This window comes from Orcinus orca, chromosome 1 (genome assembly GCF_937001465.1).
Source record: "Orcinus orca chromosome 1, mOrcOrc1.1, whole genome shotgun sequence".
Lineage (NCBI taxonomy): Eukaryota > Metazoa > Chordata > Mammalia > Artiodactyla > Delphinidae > Orcinus > Orcinus orca.
This window is the reverse complement of record NC_064559.1, coordinates 45,749,355-45,764,950: the sequence shown is the minus strand read 5'-3', so window position 1 is coordinate 45,764,950 and position 15,596 is coordinate 45,749,355. Positions and strand designations below refer to the sequence as shown.

The 15,596-nt window shown below is 36.7% G+C and overlaps 1 protein-coding gene across 1 annotated transcript in view; it reads left to right on the top strand.

Moving 5' to 3' along the window:
- HMCN1 (hemicentin 1) overlaps positions 1-15,596 on the top strand; it is a 534,342-nt gene that overhangs the window by 247,460 nt on the left and 271,286 nt on the right. Inside the window, exons 16-18 of the mRNA XM_004275232.3 lie at positions 10,520-10,714; positions 13,359-13,454; positions 14,630-14,757. Of these exons, the coding sequence (XP_004275280.1) occupies positions 10,520-10,714; positions 13,359-13,454; positions 14,630-14,757 (419 nt within the window). The remainder of the gene's footprint in view (positions 1-10,519; positions 10,715-13,358; positions 13,455-14,629; positions 14,758-15,596) is intronic.

Genomic DNA, 15,596 nt, shown 5'->3' with positions numbered 1-15,596 from the left:
ATTCAGCATGTCAGCGGTTACTGCTTTTCCTCCAAAGCTGCTTCATGGACGTGTATCAAATAGGTGAATAGTAACTTTACAAACTGAATGGTCACTTTGATTCTTTGAGTCTTGAAAAATAATATAGAAATGCATATATAATAGTGGTATAGCGTTTAAGATTAAGCATTGTGCTTTTAATACGATAGTCACTGTTTCAACTTGATTTTTTTTTTTAAAAAAGGGCTTGAGACAATTTAAGTCCTACTGTTAGTGGTGCATCAAATTATTCATTTGAGTTCCAAAACTACTGGGCATAAATTTCAGTAGATTATGACTTAAGAAGAAAAACTTGCTTTTCTCCGTATCATGTAAATAGTTAGACTTTCAGTTTGTTTTTGTGGGCCTATTATTTCACATAAACAATACTAGATCAAAAAATAATCATAAAAAGATCATTTGATGTTATTCATGAGTTCTGGCTTCTTGTAGTGAGTCTCCGTTATGGACATTTCAGGTCAATGTTCAGGGAATGTTACCAATGCTTTTCATCCTTTTTTAAAAGGGTGTCAATTGGAAGAGAAGAAGATTGGCTACATCAAACAAAAAGTTGGCCTGGCAGTGACTTTATTTGCAGCATTCCACACCACAGAGGGTGATGTTTTAGACTTAGACTGTGGTTTCATGTTTTGTGGTTTGGTAGAACCAAAGCAGTATGTTCAGCCATTTTAGGAAAGAAAATCTCAGTTTGACTAATCTAATGCAAGAGTCGCCATGGTGGGGATAGATTTAATTATCACTAAAGGAACTAGAATAATTTTATAGAATAGGTGTCAGAGCAAGATGGTCAATCTGTTTGTAACTTTTATATTTTCAAAATAATGTGTGCACACAGCCATATCCACCTGTAAGTGACAACAGAGCTGTACCGTGCTTTAACCCTGTGCAGTCCTCAAAGTGCTTGCACACAAATATTTAGGGGATCACAGAAGATCCAGCATAATAAATCCAACAGACTGTATGCAGAAGCCCAAATTGAAACTAACATTAGATACATTAAACTCCAGAACTATGATTTAATAAATTAACTATACAATATTTATGATCATTGATAGTTTATAGTTGGGTGATTACTACACGTTAAATGATTAATAATGATTCTCTCTTTTAACAGCGTGAGATAGGATATGTTATCACCCTTTTGTTCATGGGGAAATTTAAACTGGGGCAGGTAAAATAATTTTCCAAGGTTATAGACTAAGAAATAGTGGAGCTGCGATTTGAAACCACCTGGTGGGCTGTACCTTCCCTAAGCTACTTCTCTAAGCAGCTCCTCTGTACAAGTTCCATATTTTGTACTATAATCACTTCTGCTTCCTTTCCCACTGGTTTTGTTAATCTGTTTACCATCCACCCAATGTTAATTCACTTGGAGTCCGAATTGGCCACACTCAGGAGTCGGAAATACTTAAAAGGCTTCTTGGCTTGAGGAGGAGCTGCTTCATTTTGATGTTTGCTTGTCATCGATGCTGTCCTGGCTGCTTACCCAGTGCCTGGTACTCTCATTTGCCTTGTTTTCTGGTACCAGTACATTTATTCCCTGACCTTGTGCTTGTCTCGTGCCTGACACTCTTCCCAAAGCTTCTTCACCACTGGTGACTTCTCTCATCTTAAGTGAGTTTTACGGGCACAACTTGAGCTTCACTTACCCTTTTTTTTTTTGCGGTACGCGGGCCTCTCACTGTTGTGGCCTCTCCTGTTATGGAGCACAGGCTCCAGACGTGCAGGCTCAGCAGCCATGGCTCACGGGCCCAGCCGCTCCACGGCATGTGGGATCTTCCCGGACCGGGACACGAACCCGTGTGCCCCACATCAGCAGGCGGACTGTCAACCACTGCGCCACCAGGGAAGCCCTAACCTTTTTATTTTTTAAATAGATCTTTACTGGAGTATAATTGCTTCACAATACTGTGTTAGTTTCTGTTGTACAACAAAGTGAATCAGCTATATGTATACATATATCCCCATATCCCCTCCCTCTTGAGCCTCCCTCCCATCCTCCCTATCCCACCCCTCTAGGTCATTGCAAAGCACCCAGCTGATCTCCCTCCCTGTGCTATGCTGCTGCTTCCCACTAGCTAACTATTTTACATTCGGTAGTGTATATATCTCGATGCTACTCTCACTTTGCCCCAGCTTCCCCCTCCCACCCCCTGTCCACAAGTCCATTCTCTATGTCTGCATCTTTATTCCTGCCCTGCAACTAGATTGATCAGTACCATTTTTTTTTAAGATTCCATATATATATCTATATGTTAACATACGGTATTTGTATTTCTCTTTCTGACTTCACTCTGTATGATAGACTCTAGGTCTAACAACCTCACTACAAATAACTCAATTTTGTTTCTTTTTATGGCTGAGTACTATTCTGTTGTATATATGTGCCACATCTTCTTTATCCATTTATCTGTTGATGGACATTTAGGTTGGTTCCATGTCCTGGCTATTGTAAATAGAGCTGCAATGAACATTGTAGTACATGTCTCTTTTTGAATTATGGTTTTCTCAGGGTATATGCCCAATAGTGGTATTGCTGGGTCATATGGTAATCCTATTTTTAGTTTTTTAAGGAACTTCCATACTGTTTTCCATAGTGGTTGTATCAATTTACATTCCCACCAACAGCGCAGGAGGGTTCCCTTTTCACCACACCCTTTCCAGCATTTATTGTTTCTCAATGTTTTCATAATGGCCATTCTGACCAGCATGAGGTAATACCTCATTGTAGTTTTCATTTGCGTTTCTCTAATAATTAGTGATGTTGAGCATCTTTTCATGTGCCTCTTGGCCATCTGTATGTCTTCCTTGGTGAAATGTCTACTTAGGTCTTCCGCCCATTTTTTAACTGGATGGTTTGTTTTTTTGATATTGAGCTCCATGAGCTGTTTGTAAATTTTGGAGATTAATCATTTGTCTGTTGTTGCATTTGTAAATATTTTTTCCCATTCTAAGGGTCGTCTTTTTGTCTTGTTTATGGTTTCCTCTGCTGTGCAAAAGCTTTTAAGTTTAATTAAATCCCACTTGTTTATTTTTGTTTTTATTTCCGTTACTCTAGGAGGTGGGTCAAAAAAGATCTTACTGTGGTTTATGTCAAAGAGTATTTTTCCTCTGTTTTCCTCTAAGAGTTTTATAGTGTCTGATCTTACATTTAACTCTGATCCATTTGGAGTTTATTTTTGTGTATGGTGTTAAGAAGTGTTCTAATTTCATTCTTTTACATGTAGCTGTCCAGTTTTCCCAGCACCCCTCACTGAAGAGGCTGTCTTTTCTCCGTTGTATGTTTTTGTCTCCTTTGTTGTAAATTAGGTGCCCATATGTGCGTGGGTTTATCTCTGGGCATTCTATCTTGTACCTGATAGATCTATCAGGTGCAAGATATTGATCTATATTTCTGTTTTTGTGCCAGTACCATACTGTCTTGATTACTGTAGCTTTGTGGTATAGTGTGAAGTCAGGAAGCCTGATTCCTCCAACTCCATTTTTCTTTCTCAAGATTGCTGTGGCTATTTGGGGTCTTTTGTGTTTCCATACGAATTGTAAAAATTTTTGTTCTAATTCTGTGAAGAATGCCATTGGTAGTTTGATAGGGATTGCACAGAATCTGTAGATTGCTTTGGGTAGTATAGTCATTTTTACAATATTGATTCTTCCAATCCAGGAACATGGTATATCTCTCCATCTGTTGGTATCATCTTTAATTTCTTTCATCAGTGTCTTATAGTTTTCTGCATATAGGTCTTTTGTCTCCCTAGGTAGGTTTATTCCTAGGTATTTTTTTTCTTTTTGTTGCAGTGGTAAATGGGAGTGTTTCCTTAATTTCTCTTTCAGATTTTTCATCATTAATGTACAGTAATGCAAGAGATTTCTGTGCATTAATTTTGTATCCTGCAACTTCACCAAATTCATTGATTAGCTCTAGCAGTTTTCTGGTGGCATCTTTAGGATTCTTTATGTGTAGTATCATGTCATCTGCAAACAGTGACAGTTTTACTTCTTCTTTTCCAATTTGTGTTCCTTTAATTTCTTTTTCTTCTCTGATTGCTGTGGCTATGGCTTCCAACTATGTTGAATAAAAGTGGCAAGAGTGGACATCCTTGTCTTTTTCCTGATCTTAGTGGAAATGCTTTCAGTTTTTCACCATTGAGTATGATGCTTACTGTGAGTTTGTCATATATGACCTTTATTATGTTGCAGTGGGTTCCCTGTATGCCCATTTTCTGGAGAGTTTTTATCATAAATGAGTGCTGAATTTTGTCAAAAGCTTTTTCTGCATCTATTGAGATGATCATATGGTTTTTATTCCTTAATTTGTTAATGTGGTATATCACATTGATTGGTTTGTATATATTGAAGAATCCTTGCATCCCTGGGATAAATCCCACTTGATCATGGTGTGTGATCCTTTTAATGTGTTGTTGGATTCTGTTTGGTAGTATTTTGTTCAGGATTTTTGTATCCATTTTCATCAGTGATATTGGTCGGCAATTTTCTTTTTTTGTGATATCTTTTTCTGGTTTTGATATCAGGGTGATGGTGGCTTCGCAGAATGAATTTGGGAGTGTTTCTCCCTCTGCAAGTTTTTGGAAGAGTTTGAGAAGGATCAGTGTTAGCTGTTCTCTGAGTGCTTGATACAATTCACCTGTGAAGCCATCTGGTCCTGGACCCTTGTTTGTTGGAAGATTTTTAATTATGGTTTCAATTTCATTAGTTGTGACAGGTATGTTTATATCTTCTAATTCTTCATGGTTCAGTTTTGGAAAAATTGTACCTTTCCAAGAATTTGTCCATTTCTTCGTGGTTGTCCATTTTATTGGCATATAGTTGTTCGTAGTAGTCTTTTATAATCTTTTGTATTTCTGTGGTGTGAGTTGTGATTTCTCATTTTTCATTTCTAATTTTATTGATTTGCATCCTCTCCGTTTTTTTCTTGATGAGTCTGGCTAAGAGTTTACCAATTTTGTTTATCTTCTCAAACAAACCCCTTTTAGTTTTATTGATCTTTGCTATTGTTTTCTTAGTTTCTATTTCATTTATTTCTGCTCTGATTTTTATGAGTTCTTTCCTTCTACTGACTTTGGGTTTTCTTTGTTCTTCTTTCTGTAGTTTTAAGTATAGGGTTATATTGTTTATTTGAGGTTTTTCTTGTTTCTTGAGGTGAGACTGAATTGCTATCAGCTTCTCTCTTAGAACTGCTTTTGCTGCGTCCCATAGTTTTTGGGTCATCATGTTTTTATTGTCATTTGTTTCTATGTATTTTTTTAATTTCTTCTTTGATTTCTTCAGTGATCTCTTGGTTATTTAGTAATGTACTGTTTAACCTCCATGTATTTATGGTTTTTACAGTTTTTTTTCCTGTAATTGGTTTCCATCTCATAGCATTGTGGTCAGAAAAGATGCTTGATATGATTTCAATTTTCTTAAATTTACCAGTGCTTGATTTTTGACCCAAGATGTGATCCTGGAGAAGATGTGTTCTGGCTGCACTTGAGAAGAAAGTGTATTCTGCCACTTTTGCGTGGAACGTTCTATAAATATCAATTAAACCTATCTGGTCTATTGTGTCATTTAAAGCTTGTGTTTCCTTATTTATTTTCTGTTTGGATGATCTGTCCATTGGTGTAAGTGGGCTATTAAAGTCCCATACTATTATCGTGTTACTGTCGATTTCTCCTTTCATGGTTATTAGCATTTGCCTTATGTATTGAGGTGCTCCTATGTTGGGTGCATAAACATTTATAGTTGTTATATCTTCTTGGATTGATTCTTGATCATTATGTAGTGTCCCTCCTTATCTCTTAAAACAGTCTTTATTTTAAAGTCTATTTTATCTGATATGAGTATTACTACTCCAGCTTTCTTTTGATTTCCATTTGCATGGAATATCTTTTTCCATCCCTTCACTTTCAGTCTGTACGTGTCCCTAGGTCTGAAGTGGGTCTCCAGCAGACAGCATATATATAGGTCTTTTTTGGTATGCATTCTGCCAGTGTGTGTCTTCTGATTGGGACATTTAATCCATTTACATTCAAGGTTATTATCAATATGTATATTCCTATTACCATTTTCTTAATTGTTTGGGGTTTGTTTTTGTGGGTCTTTTTCTTCTCTTGTGTTTCCCGCCTAGAGAAGTTTCTTTAGCATTTGTCGTAAACCTGGTTTGGTGGTGCTGAATTCTCTTAGCTTTCGCTTGTCTGAAAAGCTTTTGATTTCTCCATTGAATCGGAATGAGATCCTTGCTGGGGAGAGTAATCTTGGTTGTAGGTTTTTCTCTTTCATCACTTTACGTATATCCTTCCACTGCCTTCTGCAGAGTTTCTGCTGAAAAATCAGCTGATAACCTTATGGGGACTCCTTTGTATGTTATTTTTTGTTTTTTCCCTTGCTGTTTTTAATATTTTTTCTTTGATTTAATTTTTATTAGTTTGATTAATATGTGTCTTGATGTGTTTTTCCTAGGGTTTATCTTGTATGGGACTCTCTGTGCTTCCTGGACTGGGGTGACTATTTCCTTTCCCGTGTTAGGGAAGTTTTCAACTGTAATCTCTTCAAATATTTTCTCACACCCTTTCTTTTTCTCTTCTTCTTCTGGGACCCCTATAATTCGAATGTTGGTGAATTTAGTGTCGTCCCAGAGGTCTCCAAGGTTGTCTTCAGTTCTTTTCATTCTTTTTTCTTTATTCTACTCCTCGGCAGTTATTTCAGCCATCTTGTCTTCAGCTCACTTATTCGTTCTTCTGCCTCAGTTATTCTGTTATCGATTCCTTCCAGTGTTTTTTTCATTTCAGTTATTGTGTTGTTCATCTCTGTTTGTTTGTTCATTAGTTCTTCTAGATCTTTGTTAAACATTTCTTGTATTTTCTCAGTCTGTGCCTTCATTCTATTTCTGAGATTCTGGTACATCTTTACTATCATTACTCTGAATTCTTTTCCAGTTAGATTGCCTATTTCCTCTTCATTTATTTGGTCTTGTAGGTTTTTACCTTGCTCCTTCAGCTGTGACACATTTTTTGCCATCTCATGTTTTTTTTTTTTTTTTTTTTTTTAAAATGGGTGGGATTGTGTTCCTGTCTTACTGGTTGTTTGGCCTGAGGCTTCCAACACTGGAGTTTGTGGGCTGTTGGGTAGAGCTGGTTCTTGGTGCTGAGATGAGAACCTCTGTGAGACCTCACTCCAATGAATATTCCCTCGGGTCTGAGGGAATACCCCTATTCTCTGTTAGTCCAGTGGTTCAGACTCGGAGTTCACACTGCAGGAGCTTCAGCCCAACCCCTGGCTCGTGAACCAACATCTCACAAGCTGCATGGGGTGGCAAAATAAAATAAAATAAAATAAAGAAATAAAAAAAGAGAGAACAGTAACAAAGTGAAAAATAAAATTAGGCTAGGAAATAACAGATATGTTAGAAAGAATATAAAAATCTAGATGAATCAACAAGTGGAAGGTACATCAGTACCACAATAGTGAAAAAGAGGAGGGAAAGGGAAAAAAAAAAAAAAGAAAGAAAGAAAGAAAAAAAGGGGGGGTAAAGGCCTTGGCTGTGGAGGGCAGGACCTAAGCAAGGGTGAGGTTTGGGCGGTGGGCAGCGCCTATGCTTAGGACCCACAGGGCTGGAATAGGCCCTGGGGGCTGTCGGGGCCTGGGGCTTAGGCTCAAGGAACAGAAGTGGCCCAGGCCTGCCCCCCATCCCTGGTCTCAGAGGGTGGGGAACCTCACCTGGGAGCCCAGCAGGCTTCCTGGACTCAAGTGGGCAGGGCAAATGCCCTCCTCTCTTCTCCTGCTCCTCCCGGAGGGCCCCTCCCACCTGCCTCTCCTGATCTCCCCAGCCTCAGGGGTGCCAATCCTGTCTGGCCTCTACTTCTTCTCCCCCCTCAGTCCCCCCATGTCCTATTGGTTCACTTGGGGGTTCTTCCCATCTCCTTAGGTGTCAGGGTCCTTCACCAGCCACCGGCAGGCACCCTAGTTGTGGGGAGATGCTAACTCGATGTCTTTCCACACGCCATCTTGACTCTGCCCCCTATCCTTTTTAAATCTAGTTGTTCTTGGCTTTCTTACATCTGAACATTCTCATTTTGTCTCCATTTTCACTGATGGCCATGTTCTTTATGTCAGTAAGCTTGGTTTCCTCCCCAGCACTTGAACAATCCCAGACTTCTGCATATCTTTTTGCTCTTCTGGAATTTATTTTCTGTCTAATCTCCATATTCACCTGTTCACACTCTGAGCCTAACATATTCTGGGATGTTTATACCTCTCTGTTTCAGACAAGCAGCTGGCTCTGGAATAAATGACTAGTATCACTCCAGAGAAAAGTAACTAGTCCTTACACACGTAAGATAAGCACAGAGTCAGCTGCTTTCTAAACTATTTTTTAAATATGTTTATTTTACCTATTATTTTTTATTAGTCAAATTCCCATATATATGTAAGAGAAATCTAAACACAGGTACATAACTTCTTTTTAAAAACATATTGCTCAGCTGTAGTATTTAACTTAATTTTATGTAGTTTCAAAAAACAAACAATTACACTTCTGAAATTGCCATGTTTCTTCAAAACTGCAAGTTCAAATGTACTGGATCAATGTTATCATCATATACACTTAATGCACACACACACGCGCACGGTTATTGTTGAAGTGTTTTAGTATTGATTCAATCATTCACAAATATCTAGCAGCCATGTATAATACACAAAGTACCATGTTAGTTGCTGTAAAAGGTAAAAATGTGGTTACAAATATAAATTCTCTGGGGGAAGTCAAGCATATAGTCTAGTAAGAGGCTGAATCTAGCCATTGCCATGAGAGTGGTGTAGAGTGAGTTCTGTGAAAGCTCAGAGAGGGAAGAAATCATATCCCTTTAGGATGGTAAGAGATGGCATTGAGGAAGGGCCTTTTGAACTGCCTTCAAGAATTGTCAGTATTTCAGTAGCCAGAGATCAACAGCAGACATTGCATTTGAAAGGGGTGGTGGTAACACAGTTGCTGATTTCGGAAAGGTCCATCCTTGACTGGAGACGAGTAAGTTCTGATTGTCCAGAGAATAAGATTTGTATGGAGAAATAATCGAAAATGTGGCTGTAAAGTTAAAGGAGGTCGTTTGGCCCAGGCTAATAAAGCACTAATGCTACTTGGGAGATAGCTGTACATCCAAGTCCCAGAATTCCTGTTGAGAAGGAGAGAAGTGATCTCTACACCCATTCTTACTAGCCTGAAAAACAGCTTGAGTATGGGCAGTTATAAGAACCCATGGAAAAGGGGAGGCTGATAAAATGATAAAGAATTGTGACTTTGGAGTCGGATCAACCTGGTTTTCAATCCTAGTTCCACTGTTCAACTCCATGTGACACTTAGCAAATTATCTCTGTCTCAGTTTTATAAAATTGGGGTAATAACAGTACCTACCTCATAGGGATGTTTTGAAGATCAAATGAGGTAATTAATGAAGAGGACTTAACAGAGTCTCTGGCTCTATAAGTGATAGTTGTTGTAGTTCCTAACCATTGTTTAATCTTGACATTATCAAGGAGACATCCCTAGGGTACTTCCTCTTAGAGTCCTACAAGGGCAGGTTTCATCTGTTACCTCTAATCTTATGTATTTCTCCTTGCCTGATACCTCAAACATTATTACTCATAAGTTCCGTGGGACATACTGAGAGCCTCATCTATTTGGGCCTTCTGACAGCATCCTCCCTATATTGCATTCCTCTGTTTTCCAGGGTATGCCTGTTACCTCTGATTTTTTCCCCCTGACTTCTGTGGTTACCTAAATTATGTAGATAAGTGTAGACTTCTTACTTATAATTTTATAATTTCTGAATCATTTCTTAGCTCTAACATTAAGCACTCCATATTCTCCATTTATCAAATGCTATTCTGTTACTTTAATTTGAATTATTGATTCTCAAGCTTCAATTTCTTTAACTCAAAAATGCAAAAAAAAATGTGAAAGATATTGAGAAACAAGAATGTGATATACACCAAGAATATAATTTAAGATTAAATACTGTTACCTTGTTATATGGTGATCTATTGAAGAATGAACTCTGATATAATTAGTTTATTTAAAAATTCAGCCTAAAGAAGTAAGTTTTGGAAAGTGTCAAAAATATTTCATTGCAAGGCAGACTTATTTGTAAGAAAATTTTAAGTTTTGAGGAGTATGGCATAAACTAAAATTGAAAACAAATTCCAAAAATGAAAGATTCCCTTTAGTTAAGGAAATCTTGATTTAAATTCCCACCCTTTCCATCTTATCACTTTAAGGAAATAGTTGAACTTCTTTGTTGCTCTATTCATTTATTTAAAAAATCTATTTCAATAGCAGACAGGAATACTTAAAGCATATATTTATAATATTATATGAACCATGATTTGATTTGAATTCAATCTGTTGATAGTTTAATAATTAATTTATATTTAATGCACATGTATACTATACCAATGACCACTTTTTTTCATTTTAAATATCTTCTAGCACCTCCAGTTTTTATACAAGAACCTGCTGATGTGTCTATGGAAATTGGCTCAAATGTGACATTACCTTGCTATGTCCAGGGTTATCCAGAACCAAAGGTTAAATGGCGAAGATTAGACAACATGCCCATCTACTCAAGACCTTTTTCAGTGAGTTCCATCAGCCAGCTAAGAACAGGAGCTCTCTTTATTTCAAGTAGGTTAAAGAAATATATTTTATACAAATATATACATATAAATTATACATTTTTTATACATAGGTGTTGCTATGTTTAAAATAGTGAATTAATCGTGCCAATATATTTTGTTTGTTGCATTTCATTTTAAAATAATACTGAACTCATATCTAGGAATTGTCATAAATGAATAACATTTTATTCAATTTTATGTCATTACTATATCATATAGATTTATGAAGCAATATGACTTTCTTCATATCTCACTGTTTCTTATTGCAAATAGAGTCTCCTGGGCCTGTAGGTGGATAAGTAATCACATTTTATTGACTCTTGTACCACCTGTTGTATAGAAAGGTAAAATATTACTAGTAGTTAGTTAATGTTAATTTTGGGCCAAGAATACATAACCACATCATAGGGACACTATACACTATCAAAAATTTTTGATTAAAAGCGATATCTATCTGGAGCAAAACATTTTTTAAAAAGTCAAATATGCCATCATCCCAAACTTTTACCTGTAAGCTATTAAGCATTCAGATATTTGTAAACCCTTAGTACTTTTTCAAATATTGTTAAGAATAGTTGGATACTGGCACCAGAGGAGTAAAAACATTTAGATGATTAATTGATTTTTTTTAATAAAATTGCATTTTTAGGGTATTTTGTAGAAAGCCCCCAATAAGTGATTTTCGTGTTTATTAACAATATTAAATGTGCATTAGCCACTTAAACTTTCAATACAAATTAAACTGTCTAATTACAAGTGCTTACAGCTCTGTGCTAGGTGAAGACAGAAGTCAAATATGGGGTTCCTCACTCAGGCATTTTACAATCTACTGTCTGAGTGGATGGTCACAAAAGTACCTACCAGAATTACTCATTAGATTGGGTCAGATTGTGCAGGAACTGAAATGTGCAGGTGAAGAAATGTAGTTGGTGAGGTAGAAAATAGACCCCCAAGCTTCATAGGCACGAAAAGGCATGTGAAAGTACTGTTTCAGAACAGCTCCCCTGCAGGATATGAGGAGACAGGAGCGGGAGGGAAGAATGGGGAGGATCATGTAGGTAGGATGATGGTGGTGATGAGAAACAACCCAGAGGGAAACAAATGAGACCTGAAAACAAATCAGTTAGCAGAAATGAAAGAAAAGTAAGAATAAAGGAGGGCAGTGTATTCACCGATGGTTGCCCAGTTGTTCAAACTAAATCATCTAAAAGGAAACTAGTGATGAGAAACTTAGCTCTCACTGGTATTTTGTATTTCTACAGAAATTAGCCTGAGTTGATAATATGGAGACTATCTTGGTTAGAAACAATGTATAACTTATTAACTAGGTGATTTGCTGAGCTTTCCTTGGCAAATGAATGTTTGCTAATTTTGAGAGTGAACACTGTGCTTACCAGATGCAGTTCTGCAGTTATATGCATGTGGTTAACAGAGTAGAAACTTGGTCACTGCTCTTTATTTGGGATAGTATGGAACTATTCATAATGGAAAGCTGTGTTTTTCTCTGCCAATGTCTTATCAATAGATTAAACTGTGCCTGTTTTAGTTAAGATAGTTGCAAAGGTGACGATCAATCCCCTATTTAAAAATCTTCTCTTGACTCCCCAGTTGCTCATAAGGTAAAACTTTGCTGTTTTATAAGGCACCAGGCTACCTCTTCATCTTCAGGCTCCTGACTGTGCCCACACGGCCTGTAACCCAGCGATACTCATCCTAGTCCCCTAACACACTCTTTAATTTTAAATATTTTATAAATATCCTTTTTATTATTCTTAAAATTCTATGTATTTGATCAACATACATAATAAAAAGTATTTTAACATGCAAAATATAGTACAAAGGAAAACAAAGTAATTTTTATTAAAATAATATGTATTTAAATAGATAATACTCTGGCAATGCTCATACAATATGTATACATGTTATGTATATCACCATGAATTTAAGAGCTAAAATGTAGACTGATACAGAAATATGGGATTGATGACTCAAAAACTCCAGGCTGGTGAAGTGATTTTCTGAAATGGCGGGCAATTCTTGCAAGAGTTCTTTCTTTCTTCCACTTATACAGAATTAGGTTGTAGGTTCAAATAATTATAAACAAAGTCATCACATCCATGAATTTCCAGTGGGGCCTTCAAAAGTCTTGGTGAACCTGGGATATTGTTCCTTTCGTGAATCCCCCCCATGCATTGTCTCCCTAGTTTTTGCCAGTAGACTCCCCTGATCATTGGACCAATGAAAGCAGTCTCCCCTGCAAACCTCCAAACGCCCCCAGGGTGGTACTGCAGCTTTCCATTCTCTGAACAGACCACGATTTTTCAAGTCATGCTCTTGCCTTTGCAGCCCATTAGGTTTGGACTGCCCTTCCTCTGTTCTGCCTACTGTTTCAGGTACAGCTTAGGTATTACCTCCTATGTGAATCCTTCCCGAACTCCTCGTTGTGCCATCAGTCACTTCTGTCTCTGTGCCCCCATAGCTCCTTGTCTGAAGCTCAAATTAGAGCAGTCATCACACTGTGGTACGATTGTTGCTTTCAAGGTATGTCTCCTCCCCTAGAATGGGAACTACCAGATCACAAGCACGGTGCCTGGCACATAGTTAATGCTCCACAGATGATGTTGAATGAGTAAATAATCTCTTCTTTTTAGACTTATGGGCAAGTGATAAAGGAACATATATTTGTGAAGCTGAAAACCAGTTTGGAAAGATCCAGTCCCAGGCAACAGTAACAGTGACAGGACTTGGTAAGATCAATTAAGTACTTAGACACCACACTTTTTGAAAACATCAGACTCCTCTTAGTACGTCATCTCTTGCCTGTACCATTAAAAACAAACAAAAAAAAACCCAGGTAAACATCTGATTACTACATTAGCCTTCCTTCTCCCCACCCTATTTCATATTTCATGATGTTAGAACTGGAAATAGAGATCATCCTCTTCAAGCTCCTTATCTTTCCTTTGAAGAAATGAAGGTCAATTGAATAAATTCATTTAAGTCTTAAGTATGAGTACACACACACACACACACACACACAACACACACATGTTGTGGTGGTGTGCTTTTCTAGTTCTTTTCTTTACACTTATTATTTTAGTCCACATGGAATTATTTCTGTGTATGATATGAAGTAAGAATATAATATCCATTATTTCCAAGTAGTAAGACTTGGAAATTAATATTTTTATTGCATGTTCTCTTCCCACTGAGTAAAATACCCATTTGGTCACATGCTAAATTTATAATCTTATGTCTATTCCTTGGAATTCTATTTATGCACTAGTCCTACATTGTTTAAATTATTACACCATTTATTGTGATTTTTAAATCTCATTAATACACTTCTATAAAATTTTCTTTATGTATCTCCCTTAATTCATCTACGTATATTTAAATTTTCCAAGAAGACTCTCTTAGAGATTTTGCTTTGATTTATGTAGAATTACTTCTCTGATTTCCATCTAAGAGTCCACCTCATTTTATTTGCCTGAGCAGTTATGACAGCCTCCTCACTAATCTCATCCCTTCCACTTTTCCCTTGTCCGGTAAGTTCTCAGATTGATATTTCCTGAAAATGGTTCTGATGATTCCACTCTTCTATTTATCCATGCTTTCAGTCACTCTCCATTTGAATACATTGCAAATTTCTTGGCTTGACTTTTCTGCCCTTTCATGCCATAGACTTATTCTTTTTTACTTTCTCTACTTCTTTGCTATTACCTGTCCTCTTGCCATTCCCTCTGCTTAGAAGGGTCCTTTATCTCTATCTTCCAATTCATACCCATGTACATTTAAAAATCTTGTTCTTGAAAATTCCATTTCTAATAGCATAATTAGTAGTCATCTTTGCCTATAAAAGAGTTTGCTTTCCTTTGGATGAAATAGCATCGACGGTGCCTGTGTTCTCTCTCTGATTTAGTTGCTCCACTCATCGGAATCAGCCCTTCAGTGACCAGTGTAATTGAAGGACAGCAGCTGACTTTGCCTTGTGTTCTATTGGCTGGAAATCCCATTCCAGAACGTCGGTGGATTAAGAACTCAGCCATGGTAAGAACATTTTAAATCCATGCATTCATATTCCTCTTGTGTAATATGAATTCATATTCATATATTGCCTCTTGTGTAAGAGGCAATGTATTCCAAACATTGAAATTTTAATGTAATAAATATACAAACATATATTTTTTAAGTGTACCAAAACTTTTCTTCAGTATTAACATGTTTATGCAGTTCATATTATTTTGAAATTAATATGATGGAGAAATAGTCAATGGTGTAATTTTTATAATTTTGTAACTAGTAAACTCTCTTCAGAATATGTAATAACTGAAGCAAGTATGAAGTTTTTTTCCATAGGATTTAAATATTTTATATACTTCTTTGCAGGACATAATAAAATGTTAATATTCTCATAACATTCTTTCATTTTATATATTAATCTTTATTGTTATCGTCAAACATTCTTTTATTGTGAACTGTTTTAAAATGTGGATCTACCTTGTGTCGTTTTTCAATGCATAACTTTTGATTATGAAGGAATGCGAAAAATTTTCACAGTTGTAAGGAATTATTCTGTAAACATGCTATCTATAGCAATAAATTTTCACCTAGTCCAGAGCATTTTTCCTTCCATTTTCCAGAGTATTTAGACTTACTCCCTTATTGAAGTACCAATTAAAAGTGAATTGATTCCATGGGATAAGATGTAAAATTGTTTGTATTTGCATAAAAACCTGAGAAAAATGAGTGCACCTCACTCAATAATAAATGCCCTTATAACATAGGATGATACTGTTTGAGCACTAAAGTACCCTGTGATTGAACAAAATGTGTAAATGTTACAGAGTTAGAGGTGATGATTCTTAACGGAAACCGTTGTCAGCCTT